Below are 26,297 nucleotides of genomic sequence, written 5' to 3'. Positions count from 1 at the left end.
CCCGGCGGTGCGTCCACCGCGACCCAGGCGGCCCGGGGGGAGAAGCAGCCGCGCGTCCGCGGCTGGCGGGTAGACTTAGCTCCTCGCTGGTGCGGGTTCCTCGCGGAGGTCTGAGTATTAAAAATCACTCGCGCCCAGACTTTGCTAGTCCTCATTGAAGCCACAGTTCGGCCGCAGGGGCCGATTTCGCCTTTCCGGATGTCCCTGGCGGCCCGTTTGCGAGCGTCCCGTGGATGCCGAGGGCCACCGTATCCGCGGGGCAGACCAGAGACCCCACAGGCCTCTCGGGACCACGCGTGTTCCGAGCCCTCGCCAGCTGACTGCCCCGTCGGCTCCACCGGGGCGGATGGCACCGGGACCCAGTCACATAGGCTGGCAGCACCCCCCGGGGGAGGCGGCACTGCTTGTGGAGGGGGCTAACTGGACGCTGGGCACGGGGGTCTGGGTGTGCACGCCCGCCCGAGACCCGAAACGGACGTTCGTGTTTGGTGCGTGTCGTTGGCACACGGGGCACGGCAGGTGAAGCCGCTGAGAAGTTCGGCTCGGGGCCTGGGAGGCCGCTGGGGGTCTTCGCTCGGATCGGCCTGGAGTGAGATCGTGGCCCCGCGGCTCCCGGGGCTCTGCGGGTCTCGCTTTGTCTCCAAACGTCCCGCTGCCTGGGCGGCGGGAACTCCCGCAGGGCGCGCGGCGGCCGGGCCTGGGCCAGGGGCGGGGCGGGCGCGGAGAGCGCAGCAGCCCGGCCCCCCTAAAAGCTGCAGCCCGGGCTGCGGCGGCGGCCGGCACAGCCGGAGCGGCGCTGGGCGGCGAGTTTGTCAACAATCGCCTCGCCTTGGGCGGCCTGACCCGTAGGCGCCGCCCCCGCCGCCTCTGCCCATTGGGCGCGCCGAGGAGCGAGCGCGCGCGGGCCAATGGGGAGCCCGGGCCGCCGGCGCCAGGGGCGCAGGGCCGGCGGTGCCCGCGCGGCGGCGGGAGCTGCGCGCGAGGGGCGGAGCGGGAGGAGGCGGAGGATGATCCCGGCGGTGGCCGGTGCAGCAGCGCGGGCCGGAGGCGCGGCGCGCGAAACCTTGGGCTCCCCGGCGGAGCGTGGCGGCGGGCGGTCGGGCAGGCGCGGGGCCCTGGAGCCCGGGGCCGGGCTTTGTTCCCCTTGCCTCCTCGGTGGCGGCGCGCAGGGCTCCTCCGATCGGCGCAGGACGCCGCGCTTGGACGGGAAGGGGTGGACGTGAGTCTCGGCGTGGTGGCCCCGGGGAGGGAAGGAGTCTAGGGGGCGGGAGCAGCCGAGCGCCGGGTACTGGCGAGCGCGCGCTGCTAGGTGTGGAGCTGGACCGTGGGTGGCTCTGGAGGCCCCCGTTTGGAAGGAGGGTGCACGTCCCGGCGAGGCTGCACCCAAGAGAAGTGGTTTCGTGTTCGGGGTGGCGCGCGGGGCAGGCAGCAGAAGGGACCTTGCGGCCGAGGGCGCCCGACCCGGGCGGAGCTGCGCTCGGAGTTACAAACTCTATTGTGACGCACTTACTACGACTGACGGCCGCTGCCAAACCTTCTCCAGACTTGCTGCCCTCAGCATTTTCGGCAAACAATGGGGCCAGAGCAGGGAAGGCGGCCAGCCGCCTGCAATCTCTGCTTCTGCGCCCGCTCCTGGGCTCCAGCGCCGCGTCTAAGCCCGGGAAACGAGAGCCCGCTGGGACTTTCAGACTTGATTCAAGTTTGTCCCGAAGGAAAAAGCACGAAATGTAGTAGACTTGCCACGGGCTGCCTCTCGTGAAACTTCTGAGCTTGGATATGTGTGGGCGCGCAAACTCCAAAAGCTGTGGAGTCGATACTTTGTTTTTGTTTGGTGGCCTGATAGAGTTCCACCCTGCGCAAAAATAAACACACCTTGGTTATTTTGGGTGAACTTTTACTCTTAGTGGAAGATAGTCAGAAAAGTAAACAAAGAATCAGAGGTCGACTCTAACATTCTTAGCGGCTGGATAAGATGATTTTAAAACTTAATTTGCCGATGATAATCTTTTTTTTGTTGTTGTCTCCCCCCACCCCACCCTTCGGTTTTCTTGCAGAAAAAAAGACCAAATGGCCAAGCAACCTTCTGATGTAAGTTCTGAGTGTGACAGAGAAGGTGGACAATTGCAGCCTGCTGAGAGGCCTCCCCAGCTTAGGCCTGGGGCCCCTACCTCCCTACAGACAGAACCGCAAGGTAATCCCGACGGCGGCGAAGGGGACCGCTGCCCCCAAGGCAGCCCTCAGGGCCCGCTGGCCCCACCGGCCAGCCCTGGCCCTTTTGCTACCAGATCCCCACTTTTCATCTTTGTGAGAAGATCTTCTCTGCTGTCCCGGTCCTCCAGTGGGTATTTCTCTTTTGACACAGACAGGAGCCCGGCACCCATGAGTTGTGACAAGTCAACACAAACCCCAAGTCCTCCTTGCCAGGCCTTCAACCATTATCTGAGTGCAATGGGTAAGCCATAGCTGGGTGCAAGGCAGTGTGTGTGCTTGAATATCGGTTTCAAGGCTGTGGGTGGCATTTAAAGCCTGGTAGAATAAGTCAACTGACTTATTTGATAGTTTGATGGAAACAGGAGATGTGTGAAGATCTCAACTTTTTTTTTTTTAATTTGTAAAGTTTGTGGCATGAGTTTATGCAAGTACAGACATCAACCCTACCAAGCTGCAAAGTTTTGTCTCTGTGGCCTTTAACCATGGTACAGTTGTTGTAACCACCAAGCTTAGGTATCAATGTCCTTGTGTTGGAAAGGGACCTGGTCAGATACATAATAGTTTATCAACTGTACCAGGAGTGTGAAGGAGGAGATGGACAAGTCAACATTTGTGAAGACAGCATCTGCAAAGACCAAGTGTGTATCAGCAGATCCCTGAAGATGGATTTATGACCAAATTCTTCTTTAAGTTCATTGTTTTGCTTCAAGGGGTTGACCTTTGTATGAATGGGTGACATTAGATTGTAGTTTTGGGGGTTTTTTGTTTTGTTTTGTTTTAAATTTCAGGGGCTAAAGTCAGTGTTAGAATTTTTTTAATATATATATATTATTTTTGAGACTTCATGCATGCATACCATTTGATCAAATTCATCCCCTCCCCCAACTTCTCCCCTTAACTCCTCCCAGATCAGTGTGAGAATCTTATCCAAGAGTGGCAGAAAATATCCATGATGATTCACAGTAAAAATGATGAGGAAACGGGGCTATGGGAACAGTGGCATTTGGAGAGTGTTTACCCAATCAACATTAAGGTGGCCCCTGACTGTGGTCAGGTTGTCCTGAATTCTTACAGTGAAGTGTTTCTACATCGTATCATAACCAGACCTGAAGATTCTGAAGCCAAATGTCCCAAAACTTACACATTGACACCTACTTTAGATCTTTAGTCACTGTTAAAAGGCAGACCAAGACGACTCTTAGACCTCCTCCCTTGTGCCTTGAGCTGTGCACATTTCTGGCTCGCCCCAGGGAAGGGTGCTTCTCCACCAAAAGAAAAACTCTGTTATTTTGATCCTTATCATCCACAACCATGTTTGGTATGTGTCCGGCCAGCCAGACCTGCAGAAGACATCAGGAACTTGTTCATGGCATTTGGTATCCAAGCCACGTGTTGGCTTTGCGGTGCCTGAGTTCTGGGGACTGTTAAGGCATCCTAACTGGAAGGAGCTGGAAGTCCTATGTCTGCAATTACTTTTCGCTCTTGCCTCTAGAAGTGCTTCTGAATAGGCTCTTGCCTCCCTCTACTAGGAAACAAATAGCCCAGGGCCTGTGTGTATCCACAGCATGAACTGAGTTAACAGGGCTCCCTGGTCTGTACGCGTAAGAACCTGTTTGTTTTAAGAACCCTCTGGAAGCTATTAGAGTTTTACACTGTTGGCCTGGGTAATGGTCTCTGCAGGTGAAGGGGTAATGTGGGGAAATATTTTCTCCTCCCTGGTGGATGAGTTAGTGCAGTTTCTAACGTGAAGATGGTCACGGTTGTTTTGTTCCGGGTCCTGTACTACCGAGGAAGGTAATTGCGGTGTAATTTGCTGTGATTTGAGATGACGGATACGGGGCTTTAAAGATGACAGTCTGGATTCTCGGGCAGAGTAAGTGGTCATACCTGTGAAGTGTTAACTGCATTCCAGTAGATTGGGATGGTGCTATCGTGAAGGTTACTGCGTGGATTTAAACAGTAAGTTACGGGGCGTTTGTGTGAAGTTAGCGCGCCAGAGTAGGTTTTTAATAGCATTTTCTTGAGAGATTCGTTTGGGGAGAGGATCTGTTAGGATGGGGTGAGGCAGAAATTACTGAGAGGGCAAGAGGACTTAGCCAGGTGTGAGGTTATTAAATTCACTTAGAGTTTCTGTCCACCACTGATGTTTTTCTGGCCACCCTCACAATCTCACTTCTGCCTGGAGACTAAGTTTCGCTGAGCTGAGAAATAGCCTCCTTATCTTTTTGAACTTGTTTAATATTTTTTACTCGACCATTAAGATCTTCAATGCTGCTTTTCATTAAGTCATTGCAAAATGCATTTTTCACAAAAGAGCCTTTATGATTAGCATGAACCGCTGGAACTCAAACGGGAGGTTACAGAGAGGCCCTGCTCAGCCAAGGGCTCCTCTTCCCCACTGACAAGCTGCGGTAGGAGATGCAGTGTGTCTCAAAGCTATGTCCTTGCATCCTCGCCCTCTCCGTTAACGTGTTGAGAGTGAACCCAGGGCTTTCTCCATTAAGGCAGATTCTCCCATAGAGCTGAGCCCCAGGCCCAAGTATCTTTATTGCCATAGGAAAGGAGGGTCTCAGTGGAGATGCACAGCAGGCAGATGCTGTATTTAGAGATGCCCTCACAGGTTTCTCCGTAGCCGATTGTTCTGAAAACATCTGTAAAGAATGTTTTGTGTACTGTGTGGAGGGCAGTGTAGGTAAACTACGCTTTTACTCCTCGCTGTTAGCCTCCATCTACTCTGGGAGGATTGACTTGCCCAACCATTTTTTGGTGAAAACCGATTATCTTAATAAAAAACCTTCCACACTCACTGGCTGCCTTCTCTGGTGTTTTTATGCCGTATATTTTTTTGTTTTTTTGCACAAATTGGTCTTTGCACCCCTTCTCAATCTGGGGCGTAGTCTGTGTGAACCAGAAATGCAAAGTAGATGAATATTGATTGTCAGTAAGGACTCTCTGAGGTGTTTATGAATGTCTTAAATATTGGGCTTGCTCCTGGCATAGCAGAATTCACGAGTGGGAGTTAATTCCGTTCTTCTTTGCACCCCTCAGCGTCCTGTGGCAGTTGGCCCCTTGTTTACGTTGAGAGCTCCCTGTGGGACATAGGCTATCCTGAGGGTGCCGGCACTGCCTGACAGCAGCCAGGAGGCAATGGAGCTCTGGCTGTAAGCCTGTCCAGGGAGTTGTGATTTGCTTTGACTCAGATCCCACACGAGCAGGGTATGATAGCATATCTAACCCCAGCGTGTCTGTGCCGAGATGGAAGGTGTCCCCTGACCTCTTGAGTTTGTGCTTCCATTACAGACACAGGAACATGGCCACGTGATTCGCAGGAGAAAATGAAGTCATTTCTTGTGCGATCTCTAAGTACACTCATGCCATCTTGCACATAGGGAGTGTTTTGTTTCTTTTTCTGGCCTTATTGCACTGACTAGACTTTGTAATTATGTTGGATAGAATTGATAAAAGTAGTATCAAGAAACGGAAGCTTTCTGTCTAAAAAGCAAAATCATTAACTATATTAGCTGTATTTTCATATACTTACTGATAATAAAGGTTAAGAAATCTTAACCAAACTCCTAAGTTCCTGAGAATTTTCAGTTAGGTTTTAATGAAGGGTTTGTACTAGGAATCTGTTAGCCTGTTGGCGTGGTGCATTATCGTGTTTGATGAACATTATCAAATGCTCTCACATGCCCAGGATAAATCCTGCTTGGACAGAACATGATTTGTATACAATGCTAGATTGAACTGAATATTTTGTGGAGATGTTTTTTACACCTTGAAAGGTGCTTATTCTGTTGGCTTTCGATATTAAGACCCAGATGAGTTGAGAAGTATTCACCCTCTAGTATTTCCAGAAAAAAAGCTATGAAAAGGCAGTATTAATGAGTTTGTTTTTTTTTTTTTTTTCAGATGGGGCCTCATGTAGCCCTTGATGGCCTTGAACTCACTATGTAGCCAAAGATGTGCTTGGTGCTTGATTTTCCGATCTTTCTGCCTCCACCTCCCAGCTGTTGAGGTTACAGGCATGTGCCGCTCTGCTCTGTAGCACTCAGCGAGTCGTGCATGGTAGGCGAGCATTCTAACGGAGCCACAGTCTCAGCCAGAATTGAATTCTCGTGAGGGTGGTCCTAGACTTCTTTGGGGGAAGCTACATTTTAGCTTCTAGACTTAATTTTGTGTGTCTGTGTGCCTGGAGGACCGCTCTGGTTGCCGGCCTCCCGTCTGTGGGTTTTGAAAAGGGGTACGTACGTTTTTCTGATTTGTTGGATCTGCGGCTGTAGAAAGCATGCAGCGTCGCTATCGTTTCGGGTGAAGGCTGGCTCTGTTGTGACAGCCCCTGTGTCGGCCCCCACAGACTCATGTTCCAATGCTTGGTCCCCATTTAGTGGAACTGTTTGAGATGGATTAGAAGGTGTCTTGTTGGGAGAGGTGTGTCACTAGGGATGGGCTTTGAGGTTTCAGAAGCCTGAAGTCAACCGTAAATAAAACGCCCTTAAATAAAACGCCCTTTGAGGATAGCGATTTGAGCTGGTAGTGCCATTCCAACCACCATGCCGTCTCTTCCACCAAAAACTTCAGCCCTCTGGAACTGTAACTTTATTCTAAGCCTTGGTCTTGGTGTTTTATCTCCGCAGTAGAAAAGTAACTAAGCTTCTTTCCTGATGCTGATAATTTGTGTCAAAAACTAGCAAAGAGACAAAACACCTGTCGGTCTTCTTAGAGTTCGTGTGTGTTTGTTTTGTTGATTTTTTTTTTTTTTTTCGAGACAGGATTTCTCTGTGTAGCTCTGGCTGTTCTGGAACTCCCTGTAGACCAGGCTGGCCTCAAACTCAGAGGTCTACCTGCCTCTGTTGGGAAAATAGGCCAGTGCCACCATGCCCAGTAAGGTTTATTTTTTTGTTTTTGTTTTTGAAATAATTGATTTTTGTCTCATTGATCTTTTCCCCCCTCTTATTTTTCTGTACACCTTTATTTTCTTCCTTTTGCTTGTTTATGAATTTTCCCCATAGCTTCTTGAGTGTGGGAATTAGAGTATGGCGCTTTGAGGACTCTCCTTTTTGTTGCTGTGAGGCTCTCAGAGCTGGTTTCTTTGACATGTCCTCTTTGCCTGGGAACTATTGAAAAGCAGTGTGTCCTCTCTCAGTGTGTGAGCTTCTCCTGTTGCCTTTCTGTTGATGTTTTTATACTTTTGTTAAGTACTCGAAGAACTTCGGGTTTTTCTTTTTCTGTTTGTTTTTGTTTGTGCTTGTTTGCTGAGGTGTCATCTGCTTTGGAGAATAATGCTTGAATTCTCAAAATAAAACAAAAACCTGTATATTGTGTCTCCTGGATTGGTTCTCTGGTGCTGCAAATTTATTAACTTTTTTAAGAGGAAAAAAAATGTTGATTAATGTCTATAGGGTCAGTCTTCCTCTGTTCTTCGTGTTCCCAAGATACGTGTTTTGTGTTTAAAGTGCATTGTTTTATATGCTGTGTATCTGTAGGTTGATATACTGTGCCTGCCAGTGTTAGTTGGCACTGCCTCCTTCAGAGGCTGTGTAGTGCTTAGCTAACCCTACTGTCTAGGACCTTCCTCGCTACTTAGTTGGAGATCTTTGCAACTAGAATCCTCTACTGCTACTTGATAAAGACTTACTTAGACCATTGACTGCATCTGCTGAGCAAGAGATGGAGCCTGGTGGCTAGACTGTCGCACCAGCACTATTCTGACAGCGCAGCAGGACTCCTTCTGCCAGACAGGAACTTGATGCCCAGCCCACAGTGTCTCCTAACAGAATGAGAGCAACCCTGGGCTAGGGCTGGGCTGGAAGATATCTCCCCAGTGGCCATATTTAAACTGGGTGGGTTTTCTTTGCCGTAGGCAGGTTCTGTGTTGTTCGGTCATTCTTTCCCTGGGCTGCTTGGTGAGAACTTACAGTTCTTGGTGTATTCTCTCTCTCTCTTTCTGCCTTTTGAGGCTTCTCAGTTAGAGGCTTCTGCAGCAACCTGTCTGGGCGATGTGAAGGCAATGAAACTATAATGAGGGTCAGTCTCAGTGCTGAGAGCCCCAGAATCCCTCCTCTGTCCTCCTCCCCATCTTTCTGTGCTTTGTATAATGTCAAAGCTCTCACCATCAGAGAGGAGGCCTGGCTATGGAGCTGCTTCTCCCTTGGGGAAACGGGTCTGTCTTTGAACTAGGTCTTGTTTGTTGTTTGTATTTGTCCTACTCCATTCAGGGTACCGTAACAGTTCCAGGTAGAGTGGCTCAGTGGTGGTTCATGTCTTACAGCTCCAGAGACTGGGAATCTAATGTCAAGGTAGATCTGATGTCTGAAAAGGCAAGACCCCCAACGTGTCATCACTGGGGGAGAAAAGGTTATGATGTCTCTGGGGCCTCTAAAGGCATTTACCATACCCAAAAGACCCCACGTTTTAATACTGACCATTTAAAGACTGGAAAATCAATTTAGACTAAGGTGATGTTGATTGACTTTGGCCACAGAGAACTCAATTTTAGAAATCACCTCTTTTGCGTTTTGCTATTGCTGTCTACAGGAAATAACAATAGGAAGAGATTTAGCAGCTGTGTGTGATGGTACACGCCTTTAATCCCAGCACCCAAGAGACAGAGGCAAGGCTGATCTCTGATATTTTTTTAATTTTTAATTGTATTAATTATACTTTATTCACTTTGTATCCCCCATAAACCTCTTCCCCTCCCAGTCCCACTCTCCCTTCCCTTTCTCCACACATGCCCCTCCCCAAGTCCACTGATAGGGGAGGTCTTCCTCTCCTTCCTTATGATCCTAGTCTATCAGGTCTCATCAGGAGTGGCTGCATTGTCTTCCTCTGTGGCCTGGTAAGGCTGCTCCCCCCTCAGGGGGATGTGATCAAAGAGCAGGCCAATCACTTCATGTCAGAGACAGTCTCTGTTCCCATTACTATAGAATCCACTTGGACACTGAACTGTCATGGGCTATGTCTGTGCAGGGGTTCTAGGTTATTTCCATGAATGGTCCTTGGTTGGAGAATGAGTCTCAGAAAAGACCCCTGTGCCTAGATTTTTTGGTTTTGTTGTTCTCCTTGTGGAGCTCCTGTCCTAGGATCTCCGATTTTGAGACCAGCCTGGTCTACAGAGGGAGTTCCTGGATAGCCAGACCTGTATACACTGAAATCCTGTCTCCAAAAAGAAAGAGCGAGAAAGGAGAGAAATCTAGCCACAATCCTCTTTTTAACGAGTGCGTCTGTTGTTCCCCTCACTTGTCCTGTGTGACTGAAGGCGGCATGGCTCAGGCTGTGCTCTGGTGCTTCCTGTATGCGGTTATAACCAGGTTATAATCTATTTCATAATAGATAATGCCTTTTAGGGGCATTATTAAAGAAAAGTCCCAAGTCTTATAGAACAGTCGAGGTGGACTGGCGAGGAATTGGTTTGGCGCTGATGGGGGCAGATGGCACGGTGTCTGCCGTTTATACGTGGTTCTGAGTCCTGGTCAGTGGTGCCTCGCTGCCTAGGACAGGGCTTTTCACACGTAGAGAGAGAGGAGAGGGAGTGAGGCGAGAGAGAATAACAATGATGGCATGAGGGACATGCCCCGGCATGTTCTTCTAAGAGATGGCAGAATTGTTGATAGCAAGTTTGGTTTTTAAAAAAGCTCATGAAGCCTAAAAAGGGATGAAGAAAATGTGCCTAATTAAGTAGGTGTGCGACTTTCTACCCCTGAAAAAATAAAATAAAATAAAGACATCACCTGGACAAATATAACAGTGCCTGCTGCTCCTTTGGCCCTGTCACCCTTCTTTCTGGCATTTGCAACAGCCTGTCACTAGGCATGCATGTCTCTCTTGTGTGATTTAGCACTGGCTGTTACGCTCTCGGTGCCGGTGAAGCAGCACCCAGTTGCAGCCTAGGTGAGAGGTCTTTCAAGTAGACGCTGGCCCCGAACTGACTCCTTTGGGGGCTGCTTTTATAGACTGGCAGAATAGACCATCCACAGCCTTGTACAACCATTCCAGAGGAAGTCTAAGGCAGGATCTGGGCTGCTCCTCTGCTTGACCCAAGGACCAAAGTGCATTTTCAAGCCTGTTTGAGCTCCAGTCTCCTCGTCCGTCGATGGAGGACACACGTGCTGCGGGACTTTGAGAATAACCCAGTAGATGGCCATCGCCTGGTGGAAACTCATCACTTCTTGCCTCCCAGGAAATATCTCAGCTTGTCGTGAGCATGACTGTCTGATACTCAAGTGTTCTCTACGGGGGGGAGGGCAGGAACTGCCCTCAGGAACCTGGGAAACTCACAGGGAAGCGTGGTGACGGGAATGCCACTGTGTGTGATTCAGAAGCTGTCTGGTTTCCGGAACAAACAAGCACAGAGGGGGAAATGTTTTCTAGAAACTCACATTTGAGTGGGGGTGGCAGGTCTGAACCTGCTTCGGGTCTGCTGCTGGACCTGAACTTCGCCCTGAGAGGAACCCTGGCTTTTTTGGCAAATCTTTGGACCGGGAAGGGACATCTGGAAACTGCCTGCACCAGCCCTGCCTGGCTTGGGGCTGAGCCTGGGCCACCTGCTGGAGACGCACCATTTGTGGCAGAAATTTGACTAGAGTTCAGAAATGTGTACTTTGAAAAGAGAACAGTGTCAAGACAGAAGCAGAGAGCCGCTTTCCCCTGCGGGTCAGTCTTCTGGAACAGCTTTTCAAAGTAAAGGGGTAGGCTTTTTACCACCGAAGGCCAGTTGTCTGGACCGTCAAGACTGAAGAGCGCTTGCTTCCTTCCCGTCACTTGCGAGGTGACAAGCCATCCTTCATTAAGCGTTGGCAAAGGGAGTTTCAAGGCCTTCTGGGAGAGGCTTTCCTGTCTGTGCTCTGGGAGCGCAGTGTTCACAGCATAAAACAGCATGTGCTCGACGGCCGTGGAAGCCCTCGTCTGAGAGGCCAGCCCTCTCTGGTTTCTGAGTGTTACTTACGATGAGTCTTCAAGTCCCTGGCGTCCTGTAGGAAGCCCAGGCTTCACTTTGCTTTCTCTAACCCTGATTTTCTTACCCAAACCGGAGCCTTCTGTTCCTGAGGGGAGCTGCTGCCTGTCCCTCCCCCGAAGCTGTTGGTGATGAAGGGCTGCTGGCTCCCCCTGTTGCTGCCTTGGGCCATTGCCAAGAGAGGGCTGCCCTACTGACTTCTCTCCCTTTAGAGCCCTGCCCCCCTGCTTCGTGTGTGCTTTGTGCTGTACAGCTGATGCCAGACAGTCAGAGGCATGGCTTGTGTGTGTGGACGCGAGAGCGGGTCTTTCTCTGCCTTTTTCCCAGTGTGAGAGCTTGGGTTGTCTAATGACTAAAGCTGGGCTTATGGTTCTCAGCTTATGGCCCTCTGCACAGTATGGATTACTTGGTACGCTCGGCCTGAGCTCTGTTTCCTTAGGGATGAACGCAGGCTTGAAGCTGAACAATAATGAGACCAGCCACTTCAGTTCAAGATGAATGTACGTGTGAAATTGAAACAGGTCGGGTTGTGCTGGTTCTCAGCTGCCAGCTGTCTCCAGGCCTTACCCGTCTCCCCTCAGAGTAGATTCCGCTCCCAGGTACACAGGGCAGTTTCCCACTCGTTCCTAAAGCCTCTACATATAAGCAACTTAGGAATAAATGGGACATTTAAAAAGGCTTTTATTGTAATTGTGTGTGTATGTGCCTGCTCATGACAGTCCGCTCATCTGTGCAAATGCTTGTGTAAGTGGGAGCTGGGAACTCGACTGGGCCTTCTATAAGAGCAGCAAGTGCTCTTAACCACTGAGCCTCCTGTCCCCTTAAAAGGGAAAGGATATCTTGTTCCCTTGGGAATGCTTGTACAGGAAGGTAAATGGGACTGTGTTAAGTGATACTTTTCTACAGAAGAACTGCTAGAGAAAACGCAAGAGAGTTCTTGGGGTCCAGTGGGATAACACTTGTCAGCGCATCCAAGACCCTGGGTTTGACCCACAAACAGGAAGTGAGGTTTTTATTTTTACTCTTTTTCTCGTTGACTTCTTTAGGATCCTTAAGAAATGTCTTAGCATAAAATAGTGACAGTGAAGTCAGGATAAAGAATTCAAACTTAGTTTTACTTCAATGAGCGTGTAAATTCTGCTGAACCAGCCAAAGCAACTCAGTGCCTTCGGAAGATTGACTATTTACCCTTGAAGAGCCTGGGCTGTTCTGCGTGGAAATGCCCTGCAGCGTTTCCCCGATTGGATTTTTGCTCTGCATGGTTTCTGTGCTGTCAGCCTGGCTCGCGCAGTCTGAGTGTTAAGGGTTATCTTGGGGCCCACCCTCTTCCTGTGCTGGTCATAGGACGAAGCCTAGTGGCGGGAAGTTTTAGTCAGCGACCCCCATGGAGTCTTGGTCCTTCCACGGTGATCGTCTCGTTATACCAGATGACTGGAGCTCTTCCCTGAAATAGGAGGATGTGAGCCACACCAGCGGTCAGCACAGGAGAGCAACTCCCCAGCCTCCTAGATTACACGGGGGATTTCGCAGAATGGGCTCAAGCTGCCTTGCCTGGGATAGGAGTCTTGTGCAAGCCAGCTGCCAGCAGCTGCGTGCGCCCTGCCTTTGTGGGCGAGAGGAGAGGCCGTCTGGAGCTTGCGCAGACGAGCGGACTGTTGTAACTCACGCCCATGACGGCAGTTTTCCGTGTCTTCCTGCACCTGCAGTCGCCGTAGCTAGCGTGTGTAATCAGAACGAGCCTATTAAGCATGGCTATAAATTTCACTCTTTGATCTTTATTTCGGTCTGGTGTTTTCCTGAGAAGTCACCTGTATGGAGGCGGGGCATAGTTATGTAACATTCGTACAGTTTGGGCCGTTTCTCTGCAACCTCCCTCAGTCCAGCGTGACCTGAAGTTGGCCCGTCGGGTCAGTGGTGAAAAGCTTGGCTCCCACCTCCTCTCTGACTGACTAATCTTATGCTCCCTCTGTCAGGTCATGAACCAGCAGGCTTTCTTTGACAGCGGCGCTTAGTTCTTCCTATGCTTTTGTTGTATGTTGTCACAGGGCTGGCACTGGCCTGTGTCCCTTCGTGGAGAGATGTCACCTTCAGCCTGAGTGTGTCTGATATGCTTTCCGGGTTGTCTGGGGGAGAGTCTCGAAGCCCAGCTGGGACAGACATTTCAACCATTAGCTGTCCAAGTGCAGTGATTGTCTCTGCAATTTATGCAAAGCACCGTCTGGAATGGAGGTGGAAGCGTTTTTTTATTCTTTTCCTACAAGGCGGGTTAAAAAGGAGGCAGCTGCTTCTGTGTGTGTGTGCACAAGTGGGGAGTTTTTGTTGTCTCTGTCTTTACGGCAAGTTGCCTGCAACACTCGTACATCTGTGTTGAATTACTGCTTCAGTTTGTATATGGCCATTATAAATGCTAAGTTTGTAACTGAGGCTTTCGTTTAAAAACAACGGAAGCTGAAGGGTGACCTGCAAATGCTGTTTTTGCCCTTGTTGTGAGCCTGTGTCTTGGTCACTGAGATTAAAAACAGCCAAGACTGCAATGTGAATTTAGGAGGGGGAAGCTATTGTCGCTGGTTTTCTGCTGCTGGTTTTAAGCTACGTGCAGGAAGCTGTAGTTAGCGCTGAAGCCCGGGAGTTTTTATTTTATAGTGTAAATTCTTATCTCCCCTCACCCTTGGCTCAATATGATTTTTGTCTAGAAGCAATGTATAGTTATTGAGAGCTAGTAACGTCGGGTTTTGGAGTCTTAAGTGAGGTAATGTATATGGAGTTGGAAGTTTGCCTTTGGGGTTCAGGTGGGATGTTTGTCTTAATTGGAGCTAGGCTTTCCCTAAGTAGTTCAGGTTGGCCTCAAACACTCCCTGTAGCCCAGACTTTCCTAGTGTTTGGGGCTATCTGTTTCAGCTACAAGCTAGGATCAAGGCAGGCCTCACTCGTGCCAGGTGGGTGGGTGTCCTGCCACTGAGCTGTCTTCAGTCCAGACTGTACTTTTGGTACAGGGGGTGGAGCCCAGGGTTTCACACTCTAGATCGGGGGTTCCCCACTGTGCTAGTCTCCAGCTCTTGGGTTTAAAGGATCCCTACATGGTTCTTTTGATTGGTTAATGAAGTAAATGGTGAAATGAACTGTCTGGATAGGAAGGGACAGTGGTTTTATGTTTTCATCCTGAATCAAGTGAGGTGTGGGTCTTCATTTGACCCTGCTGAGTTTTGAAGTTGTTTTTGCTTATTACAATAAGGTGCACAGTCGGATCCCCAGAGCCTCCTGAATATAAACAGCAGCTATGGGCAGAGTAGGAGCTGTGCAGAGACTCAGTGGGTCAGGATCAAAGAGACTGAGTCACACGACAGTGACAGTGAGCGTGAAATGCCGCCATGTGCTGTGATTTCAGGAGCAGGCCGGGAGAGGAGGCATCTTTATCGTGGTCGCAGCCTCCCAGGGCATATTGATGAGAGGAAGTGGCTTAGGCTCAGGTTTGGGAAGTGTGACGGCAGCTTCGTTTATTAAAAAAGACAGGTGATCTGCTGGAGAGATGACTCCAGTGGTTAAAGGCACTGGCTGCTGTTGAGAGGACCTGGGTTTGGTTCCCAGTACCCACGCGGCCGCTGAGAACCACCTAACTGCAGTTCCAGAACATCTGATGTCCTCTTCTCTCTACCACACACGTACGGCACACAGATGGTCGTTAGGTTTACACCAACATGTGTAAAACAAAAATAAGGAAAATCCAAAATGATAGTAATAAAAAACGAGGTGGTGGCCGGGAGGGATTGTTATGGGATGTCTTGAGGCCCTGGGGACAGAATCGTGATTAGGGTAGAGGGATAGAAGGGGGCATTTCCATTCTGTTGTGCTTCACGTCCGTCCGTGAGGGCTGCAGCACCGTGAGAAAGCGGTCCCACCAGCCTTGTCTCCCACCGCTGCTTAGGTGCCGTGCATCCCTTGGGTCTGAGGTGTCCTGGACGTCACAGGTGGGGGCACACCTCCTGTGTGTAGTAAATATGCTAGTGTGTGTCTGGGGGGCAGCTCAGATGGAATCGATAACGAGGCCCTGGATCTCCTAGTCGCCCCTAGGTTTGGGCACTCTTGCAGGAAGCAGACCTTGGGGAAGGGAAAAGGCCCCCTGAATGCTAGTGTCCACATCTCCGACTAACTTCAGCCGTGGATAACTGGGGCTTTGTAAGCCACCCGGCTGGAAACGGATGAAAGCAGCCAGTACGATTTCATGTAGCTCAGGGCTACATGAAGGCAGCGGGAGGACACGCCGGAAGAGTGAGTCGAGAGCTCTGGCTTTGGGTCGAGCACCTCATTACTGAGCATTTTATTCCAGCAGCTGTTTTCAAGGCACTGTCCTGAATTCATGTGACAACTCAGGCTTGACACAAATGTGCACCAGAGAAAAACAGATTGAGGGAAACTTGAGCTCTTAGGCTGCATGCTGTTGTTTTATAGTTTTCTTTCTCCTTTTACTTTTATTTTAGTGTGAACCTGTTTTTTTTTGTTTTTGTTTTTGTTTTTGTTTTTTGGTCTGTGTGTGTGTGTGTGTGTATGTAGATGTGCAGAGGGCCAGAGGTGTTGAGTGTTTCCTTCAGTCGCTCTGATCCTCAGACCTTGAGACAGGGCTCTCTCACTGAGCCTCATGGTCACAGATGCCACTGGGCTGGCTAGCTAGTGAGTCCTGGGGATCCTCCTGTCTCCACCTTCCCAGAACTGGCTGTACAGCAGACCCTTGATTGTATCCACTTCCTGCATACCCCTGCACTTGTGTTTCTAATGGCTTTCATTTCTGCAAACTGGCTCAGTGGAATGGACAGATTTTTCTACCAAGAAGTAAAATGATGTGGGTTAAAAAAACAAAAAACAAAACAAAAAAAAAGCAGACCTGGACAAAGGTTGGGGGAACGGGGGAGAGAGAGGACTGGTTTCTGGGTGATATTTCTGAGCACACATTTCACAAGGAGGTTCTGGTGGCCTTTAGTGTCCCCTCCCTGTGGTGGCAACAGCTCCCCTTTGCCTTTGGCTGACTGGGAAGAGCTAGGACAACCCTGCTCCTTTCAGGTAGTTTTGAAAGCTGCCTCAGCACACTGCCGGGTTGCTTTCCTCCTGTGAGCTGTGGGTGTGTCTGCTTGGAGAAGGATTATTTCTGAGATACTTAAATAAGCAGATTGTTGTGTTGACCCAACATCCCAGGGTTTTTTATTTGCCCCACTGAACAGTGAAGATATCCCATCTCACACATCCATCACCCCCCCCCCACACACACACACACCATATTGGGAGACTATTTCTTTGGGCATTGTTTTGTATCTGGTTTGAGTTCACAAGGAAGGAGTTCTTTGTAGGGACCTTTGTGGGTGTGGGTGGTCCAGCCAGGGCTTCCTCAGGGACAGAGATGGACAGCCCTGAAGTTGCTACTGAGAGGTCGTCTTTCTCCCTCCAGTGCATGGGCCAGCCCTTGCCTGCCTCGGTGTGTTCTTTTGTGTGTTTGAAATAAGCAACAGTTCAAAGTCACACATTCCGTGTCAACTTGGACATCAGGAAATCCTTTCCCTGTCTTGAGTTGAATAGTGATTTGGTTTTAATTCATGCTGGTTACTTTAAAATGTAATCTTGGAGGATTACTGGCCATCTAGAGACGGCTGAAATTCTCCCGCAGGTTTTGAGTTGACTCCTGTTACTGCTGCAGTGTGATGCCAGTGGTAAGGGGGTCACTGGGGCAAGGGACTGAGCTAGCCTGCCCCCTCCATTGGAAGTCGTGTGCCAGGACATGGGCCAGTGTTGTTTCATAGCACTGTTGCAGGCGAAGAACATCACAATGTGACCATAGTTCTTTGAGCCCATTGCTACTCAGTGCAACAGAGTCACAGCTTGATTTCACTACCAACCGCTTACCCTTGGGATTAACAGTTACTGAGCTTTGAAGATCTTGAATTACCTTATGAGTTAGAAAACTGTTAGCCAAGTGGGTGACCCACATCTTGCCCCATCACTAAGGCCCTTTGGCATCAGGAATGCCCTCCTTTCCCTCCCCTCCCCCTGCAGAGAAAAATGAATTGGTATCGTGCCATAGGAAATCACGTTACTGGTGCCAGTTTTGGCTTTCAAAAGATTATTTTTTGAAGTCTGGATGACAACTCAGCCGGCAGAGCTGCACGTGCCTGACGCGGTACGTAAGTTTTAATAGAGGCATTTGTTCACAGCAAAGAGGAAGAAACTTGGGCCTGGGAAGTCCCCTGGTGCAGGGTTGTGGCCTGCAGGATTGGAGACCTGCTGCAGGTCCCAGCATCACCAGTGTACCTGTGGTCTCAAGCACTCTGCTTCATGTGCTTGGTGTGTGTGTGTGGTGTGTACATGTGTGTGTATCTGTGTGAGTGAGTGTGTGTATATGTCCGTACACATGTCTGCATGCGTATGTGTGTGCGCACACATGCACTCATGCCAGGTTCACAGAATGAAATGTTTGTTAAATACAAAAACTATGCTCTAAGGGTAAAAACTCGACCTAAAAATTTGCCCTTTGAAGAATTTTTATGTGTAAAACTTCCTCGCCGGCTTAAAAGTGTGGCCCTCCTGCTTAGAGGAGCTTTTGTAAACAGCTTTCTCACGAGCACACGCCAACCTGTAGGATTCTCTGCTCATCACCAGTAGCAGAACAGAATGTTTATGGCGGGTGCTTGCCCATCTTAGAGGCTGGAAATGTAACGGCAGTTACCTCTTCGACCGGCTGGCTGTGGGCATGAGAGGGTGCCCGCAGGACAGAGTGACAGGAGTCAAGAGGGGATGGCATGGTTTCAGAGCAGTGTGCCTCCTCCGGGCCCCAGGCCCCAGGTGCATCTTCAGAAGATAACAACTGTGAGGTCTGTGTACTGTGGTCGCCTGTGCTGACAGTGGCTGTGGGAGGAAACTAAACCGCTTCGTATTGGGAATGAAAACCTCACTTGTAGCTCGCCTGCACGTGGTAGGATGGACGGGCCGGACCCTGTTCTTTGCTTTGTTCTCTCATGCCATGTGGTACAGGACCAATTATGGCACTTGCTAGCCTTAAGCTGTTCGGCGGTCTCGATGGAAAGCCTTCCTACACCCCATCCCTACAACTCAAAGGAAATATTTTGTCAGCTGAGAAGTTTGTGAGGATTTCATTGACTAGTGTACCGTGTTAGTTAAAACTAGTATACCTTAAACATAGAGGAAGGGGGTGCCTTATAAAATACTCCAAATAGGATTCTTCTTATATACACTTAAGGGTGTTTGTGGCTGAAGGGACAGATCTGTGGTTAAGAGCACTTGCTGCAAAATCATGAAGATTATAGTTCAGATCCCAGCACCCAAATAACAACCAAGGCATCTTCCCTCGTGACCCCAGTTTAGGATACAGGCAGAGACACGATTGCTGAGGTTTGCTGACTTCCAACATAGTGGAGGAAAATGTGGTTCAGGGAGAGACCAGGCCTCAAAAAGTAATAGGCAGACCCTTAACTCACTCTACACATGCCAGCATAAACAGGTACACTCATACACGCAAACATACATGAATCTTCTTTAAAACTTGTGCAACTAATTGTGGTGTGAGGCTTGGTGCGTGTCCACTGTGAGCATGTTACTTGTGCCTGGAGTGGATGGCCATTAATTTTCAGTTTAGAGCAGAGGAACAGTATTTGCTTCTCAAAAAACAAGAGGGCGAGAGAGAGGGCTCATCGGTTAAGAGCACTGGTGGCTCTGGCAGCCGACCCAGTTCAGTTCCCAGCACCCACATGACAAGTGGCAGCTGTCTGTAACTAGTTCCAGGGGAACTGACACCCTCCTTTGGCCTCTGCAGACACAAGGCATGGCCGTAATGCACACGCATACATGCAGGCAGAAACAGAAACATAATATAAAAAGTAAATAAAAAGTTTGAAACACAACTATCCTGGCGGCCATGGCTCGGTGGCGGAACACCTGTCCCTCAGACCAGAGGAGGCCTTGGGGTCTATAGCATCAAAGACTAAAAGAAATGAGCATTGTTGATCTTTAAAAAACAGAACACTAGCCAGGTATGATGGCACGTGCCTTTAATCCCAGCCCCCGGAGGCAGGGGTGGGTGCATCTGAGTTTGAGGCCAGCATGGCCTATACAGCTAGTCCCAACACACCAGGGCTACACCTTAAGCCTTGGTGGTGGAGTATCTGAGACGCAGCAGCCTCCTCTGCAGGTGGTGTTTCTGTTGTACAGTACTGTTTTGTAACAGCTTTTTAAAATTACACCTAAGTACAGCTGATAGCTTACTTGCTAACCCAGGGCTATTGCCGCCAATTACAGTGTAGGCTGAGCCTGGTCTTAGCCATTATCTTGGGTTAATACACCCTCCTGATACCACCAAAACAGATCATGGCCCCAGGCTTAGCCACCTTTTCTGGTCCTTTGTTTGGTGTTTTTTTCAGGATCTGGTCTGTAGACCTTAGGGCCTCCATTCCTCCATCCCAAGCTGTGGGGATCTGTTTATATCTGGGCATCTACTTGAACTGCCATTGAACTGTTCTTTATGGGAGAAAAAGACTGTCTGCTTATCTCCCCCAAACAACAGCTTATCACTAAAGCTGAGTTTGGACACCAGAGATCCGTAGCTGCTGGCAGTGTGCTTGCTCTGAGCTGGTTTTGATAAGTCAGCTTGTGACCCATGATAGCTCCTTCAGTGGTGCTTGGAGTTCTCAGCCAAGCATGAGCCAGACCACCTCCCGATGCATACATTTGAAGGGTTAGCTGGAATGCAGCACGTTTCTTCTACAGTCTGGAGCCATTCATCAGAGGAGTCGTTTTGTGTTACAGTGGAAGAAGACAGTGATGCTTGTTCAAGCACAGTTCTCTCTGTGCCTAAAGAGCAAGGGGAGCCAGGTGCGGTGGTACACGGCTGTAATCCCAGCTCAGGGAGGCAGAGGCGAGTGGATCTCTGTGAGTTTGATGCCAGCCTGGTCTACAAAGAAACCCCAAGAAAGCTAGGGCTACACAGAGAAACCCTGTCTCGAAAAACAACAACAGTAACAAACATAATTACATAGCCCCAGACATGAGAAGCACGGGAAAGGCCAAATGAGAGGGCCCAGTCAGTCAATCAAAAGGAGTGGGACCATCCCCAGATGTCCCTTGCCAGCAAGAAAGAGTGGGTAGTCGAAGGAAGCTTCCTCGGAGCTCAGAATGGTTTGCCAAGAGCCAAAGCAATTCTCTGTGAAAGCTTTTTTTTTTTAATAGACCAAGAGAAAGTGTGAACCATGTGTAAGTATCTGAGTCCAGACAGAACAGTGACACACACCTGTAATCCCAGCACTTGGAAAGTGGAGGCAAAAATCAGAAATTCAGTGTCAGCCTAGGCTACATAACAAGTTGGAGACTAGCCTGGGCTACATGAAACCTTGTCTCAGAGAGATAGAAAAACAGAGAGAGACAAAGAGGGGAGGAAGAAGAGCAATTTGTAATTTGTGTTAGCCTTCAAGAAGTTCAGCTCCATGACTTCAATTTGGCATCATAGAACGACATGGCTCGTGGTCATTTCTTATTCAAGTCGCTGAATCATGGCCACATAGCAAACACTGGCTGAGCTGGTCAGCAACTTTGATCGTAACTTTATCAAGTGTGTGATCTGTTTTTCACTCATTGTCTCTCAGTACTTGGGTTTTCTTTGTTTCCAACCACAGAGTTGAAGCTAGACCTTTCTCTTCCGTGTGTCTGGGGAGAAACGGCAGAATAAGGAGGGGGTGATGGGAAGCTGGCATGGTGGCATGGTACCTCGCTGGGCTTTTCAGCTATGCAGGTGTGTTTTCCTGTGAGGACACCCAACAGAAGGAGCCCCTAAGTCAGAGACAGTGTTTGACGGCCCATAGTTTTAAAGCACTGACCCAAGTGGTACATGCCTGTCACCCCAGCACTCAGAGAGGCCTGGGCAACGTGGGGAGATCTTGGTCTGGCACCCATGTCGCCAAATCCTTAAAAGCTGAGAACCCAAGGGAAGGTATGGAACTGATGTGTCCACCATTGATTTTTTTTCCAATTATTTAAACTTTAGTTTTAATAAAGTTAATAGTAACGTTAATATTTATGCTTAAAAACAGTATAGCCAATGACGGGATGTAACTTCCTGGTCTGACAACCTAAAAACTTGAACTCTTCCAGAAGACTTCCTGTTTCCACTAATACTTCCTGTAGTAACATCCTGGGGCGCAGAGCTCCCCCTCACTGAGGCTTTATGGGATTCCTGCTTCTCTTTTAAGCAAGAATTTCTCTCTCCCTGTCTCTCTCTCTGCAGCTCAGCAGTATCCTCCTGCCTCAGGTTCTGGAGTGTGGGGATTGCATGCTGGGCCCATCCTTTACTCTGCTGAGGCACTAGTAACTTGGTCATAGAAGCCGTGACAAGAGTTTTGGGGGAAAAAAATTAGCCAACTCTTGAAGTGTTAGTGTTCACTTGTGTATTTTTTTTAGAGTTATGAATCTGCAGTTTATGGATGCTTTACGTTTATGAAATTTAAAGATGGCAGTATATATGTATATATACATATGTATGTATATATTATATATGTATATAGGTATATATATCTATAATATATATCTATATGTCCCTGAGGGGGGGGGGAGTCCAGACCAGACATCTGGTCGACCTCCCGGACGAAGCGGGGGCGGGGGGGAGGCAGGAAAAAAGACTAAGTCATGCCGGACATCTGGCCGACTTCCATCCTTGTTGGTAGCGGAGGGGAAAGGGGAGGAAAAAAAAAAACCCGAGGCGCCCCTTTCGGGCCGAGCGCCGGCGAGACGAGAACAGGGAGAAGAATCGGGTTCTCCACTGCCTCCCATCACCTGCCATGGTCCAGTCTTTATTAACTCTTCTCAGAAATACCTTTACTCCCAGACCCAAAACATTTTCTCCCCTCATGTGTTTGTGGACTTGAATCTGTCTTTGTTGACTGAGTTAATATTCAATGAAAACATGCAGTTATGCTCCCATTTGGATGAGCTGTTGATGCCGCTGAGCCTGCTTCTGAAGACACACAACTTCCACATGTCCCCTCACTTGGCTTTGGAAGGGACAAACGTTTCATCAGGTTTGAATTTTTCCTAGGAATTTGTACCTTGTTGTAAGACCAAAGTGGGTAACTAAAATGTCATGTTCTTTGTTTCGAGCACTTTTTTTTCCTACTGTAGTCCTAGTGTAGGTGCTAGGAAGGTTCTCTGTCAATGATCTTTTTAAAAATCATTTCATATTGTGTCTGTGTGTGAGTGTGTGTGTGTAAGACAGAAGACAGTTTGTAGGGGTCATTTCTCTGCTTTCACCACGTGGGTTTGGGGAATCAAATTCAAGGTTAGGCTTGGAGGCAGCAAGTGTTTTTTCCTGCTAAGCCACGGCACCGGTCCCTGTCATCTTTCTTTGATGACCTTCATTGTACTGTTTAGTATTCTTTTAAAAACAGGAATACCTATGGCTGGGTTAGGATGTCTTTAGTAAGTCGGGGCCGTCCGTTCTGTGAGGTTATTCTGCTGTCACTTGTACCGTGACTGCTGGTTCTGTTTTGTTTTGCTCACCAACTTTTACACAAGCTAGCGTCCTCTGGCAAGAGGGAATCTGAATTGAGGAATCACCTCCATCAAGTTGCCTGTAGATAATTCTATGAGTATTTTCTTAATAAATGATTGCCGGGGAAAGGCCCAGTCCACCGCAGTCAGGGCCACCCCCGGGACCAGCGGTCCTGGGTTGCACAAGAAAGCAAGCTGAGCAAGAGTAAGCCGCGTTGCTGCTCACTGCTCCTGCCTCTCTTGTTGGGTTTCTGCCCTGACCTCTCACAGTGGATGGACTGTGATCAACCGTGTGGGCCATAGAAAGCCTTTCTCCCCAAGCTGATTTCAGTTAGTGCTTTATCGGTGCAACAGGACATTGCCAACTAGGGCCCTGCCTAAAGTGATGCACAGGCCAGGGAGCTACCAGGGGACAAGAGTGTGTGAGATGGGTTTGTTCCTGGAAACTCGATGTGTGATGTTCTCCGTGCTGTGAACCCAGGCATGATTTCCGGTTTCTTTGGTTCCCACACAGCTTCCATAAGGCAGTCTCAGGAGGAACCTGAAGACATGCGCCCGGAGATATGGATTGCGCAGGAGCTGCGGCGGATCGGAGATGAGTTCAACGAATCTTACACTAGGAGGGTAAGGACCTCTTCCCGCCGCCACGGGAAAGGAGACTGGGCCTTCCGCTGTTCCCCTCCTGACTTCCACTCTTGCTGCAGCTAAGGGCCGGGCTTTAAATTAAGATCCAGCGTGAAGCTGCAGGGGTATTTCGTGTGCGAGAGACCTCAATGCATTAGTGCTTAAAATTCCTTTAGAAGATTATTTATACACGTTGAAATAGCACCACGTAAATACAGAGCACAGAGCTTGCTTTCAAGTAAGGTGCTTCTCGTGTAGGCAGAGCTGTTAACCTTTGGCAGCCACTCAGCCAGGACTCCCAGGGAGGGGCTCCTGTCCTCAGCCCTGCTGCTGGCCTTGCCCGTTTGGTTATTAACTGTATCGGGAGGCCAGTAATCACTAGCTTATGACGTGAACCTAGTGTGAAGGTTAAGTAAGGTCAGCTGGCGGTCTTACAGATTTTCCAGGTATGTTCTTGATTTAAGTAATAATAACCTAGTTCAACCTCTTCATAAGCAGTATGTTTAAGAACAGTTTTGATGCTTTCCTGATGGGGTGAAGACATTTGTTTGTTTGAGGCCCTGCCTCTCATGGAATCCACTTTTGGGGGTGCAACAGGCTTTGACTCTGACGTGCATGACCACTGTGAACAGGGTGACCGCTTAGGAAAGAGTCCTGGGGTAACTTTGAGTTTTTCTCATCCCTTCAAATGCAGCCTCTCTTCTCTCTGGAGATGCCAGACACGGGACCCTGAGATGTTTCTCTCTTTACATAGACATCTCCTTTTAGCCAGTCGGTCCTAAGTAAGTGGGTGTTCCCATGAATTGCTTGAGCAGTCTTCTTCCTTTTGGGTAGGGAATCTGTCAGGGAGTCCTGGAACTTGAAAATAATTTCAGTTCCTCTTCCTGCTTTTAAGTGGAGTGTGTTGGGGGATGTGTGTGTGCTACAGTCACACTTCTGTCATCAAGTGGGAGCTGTCACGTTGATGAATAGACTGAGGAAAATTTTCATGATTCTGTGTTTAGCTGGCACAAGCCTGGCATCCTTCCCCTGACGTAGATTGCTTCACAGAATATAAATTCCTCCTTAGCCTTGGTCCAAAATGGTAGTCCTTTTGGAAGACTGGTTGATTTCATAATTTACCATGAAAACTGCATCAGCTAATCCCTCTGCCTCGGATCCTTTAAAGAGATTTTAGTGTTTCTGTTGGTGACTGGGCTTGTTGGCTGTATGAGGCCATGGCCTGTTTGGGAGCCTGGTCCTTCTGTTGAAGGCAGGGGTTGGGTCCAGAGTCCTGGAGGGCCTGCCGTTTCTGAGACATGTATGTAGGTATGAGCTGGCTGTGATCCTGTGTCTGTCTTAGAACACGGTGGATGCCCTCAGGGCTGGACCTGCTGGGTGGGGCTGCCTAAGGAGGGACGCAGTTGTGGGCAGGTCTGCATACTGCTTAGACTTGTACGCCGAGATGAGCTGGCACAACATCCCACTCGGGCTGTATCAAAGCCTTTGTCTGCAGACCCAGGCGTGTTGATGGATATTCTGCACAAGTTTCATTTTAACCCGTAAGGTATGGACTAGGGGGGACTAGGAGGCCTTCCCCCACAGGCCTGGTTGATCCAGCCCCCTGGGGCCTGTGAGTGGTTAGTGATGAGATGGTTAGGGTGACAGATAGCTTAGTGAGAGTGCAGTCACAGTCTGTGGCTGGTCCCTCTGGAAGGACGTCCAGGTGACGAATGGTTCAGGTTCTGTGCAGGCGAGATACGAACCGTCCTGGGTTCTTCACTAGCCCAGTTTGCCTTGTACAGGATGAATTAACAGCCGTGTGTGGTCTGGCTCCCACTCTCCTCCCAGTACTGTTCTGTAGTTTCATGTTTAAGTGTGCATTTTGAGATGTTTGCATCTGTTTTTTTTTTTTGTTTGTTTGTTTGTTTTGTTTTGTTATGTTAAGGAGATGTGACAGGACATTTCCTGTCCTTTTAATACAATAAATGTAAACATCATCATGCTATTTTGCAAGATTTTATACTTTATTTTGTATCCGTGTGTGTGTGTGTGTGTTTATAGGTCAGAGAACAAATTTTGAGTTAGTTCTCTGCTTCAGACTAGCAAGCCTGCAGACTTCTGGAGCAGTTTTCAATCCTTTACCTCCCGTCTCACCAGTCTGGGGGTTACAGATGCACACACCACCGCTCTCAGCGCCCTTATGTGGGTTTCAGGGGCCCGATTCAGATGGTGAAGCTTCCGTGCCAGGGTGATTTCACCAGAGGAGGCATCTTGCCAACCCGTAGCATATCTAAACCCAGTGCTGAAATTCGGTCACTAATAAAGGACTTCAGCTTTCTTGGTAGGCTGGGGAATCTAGGCTAGCCCCTAATTCCTCTAAAATGAAGGCAAATGTCCTCCAGAGGGTAGGAGTCAGCAGCCAGTTCAAAACGCCAGACTCTGAAACTCAGTGACACAGTGACCCCTGAAGCCACAGCCACCAGTCTTTCTAGTTAGAAGAGCAGCCCATTGTCTGTCGTTACACTAATGGTCCATTGTGGAACACTGGGGACAGGAAGTCAGGCCGGAAGTGGGAGAATAATGAGTTCAGATGACCCACTGCTGAGCTGCTGCCCATCCCTGAGAGAATTCACCAAAGCCTCTAAAAGAGTTAATGCCCACCTAGGGCAGCTATCTTCTCTCGAGTGTTAGCTTCTACTGCTAACCCTCCAAAGCCTGATGGGATAGCCCCATTTGTAGCTGTTGTGTGTTGAGTCCACTTAAGCACAGTGGGGCTCCATGAGAGGGAGCTGCGGATGCTGACCCACGCAGCCAGAGACGAGGAGGTCACGAGCGAAAGCCCAGTTCCGTGTGCCTCTGGCTGCTGGACTCCCGGGGCGGCGCTGCAGGCAGCTCTCAGGAGGAACATGTCTGCTCTGTAGAATGGGAATGTGGGGCAGCTCTTTGTTTTGAAACATTTCAAGAGACATGCAGAGAACTTTGTCAAGGTGCCACC

General features: G+C 49.1%; 1 protein-coding gene across 3 annotated transcripts in view; it reads left to right on the top strand.

Annotated features, from left to right (window-relative positions):
* Bcl2l11 (BCL2 like 11) overlaps positions 1-26,297 on the top strand; it is a 39,184-nt gene that overhangs the window by 567 nt on the left and 12,320 nt on the right. Inside the window, exons 1-4 of one of the 3 annotated variants that reach the window (XM_021654639.2) lie at positions 1,006-1,219; positions 2,055-2,191; positions 2,363-2,452; positions 23,211-23,320. In XM_021654639.2, the coding sequence (XP_021510314.2) occupies positions 1,008-1,219; positions 2,055-2,191; positions 2,363-2,452; positions 23,211-23,320 (549 nt within the window). In that variant the 5' untranslated portion in view covers positions 1,006-1,007. Of the gene's footprint in view, positions 1-1,005; positions 1,220-2,054; positions 2,453-23,210; positions 23,321-26,297 lie in introns of those variants that run through there. The other 2 variants (XM_060372069.1, XM_021654640.2) reach the window with 2 other exon arrangements.

This window comes from Meriones unguiculatus, chromosome 18, assembly GCF_030254825.1.
Source record: "Meriones unguiculatus strain TT.TT164.6M chromosome 18, Bangor_MerUng_6.1, whole genome shotgun sequence".
In the NCBI taxonomy this organism is placed as follows: domain Eukaryota; kingdom Metazoa; phylum Chordata; class Mammalia; order Rodentia; family Muridae; genus Meriones; species Meriones unguiculatus.
The sequence above is the reverse complement of the archived record's forward strand: the minus strand, read 5'-3'. Positions and strand labels throughout refer to the sequence as shown.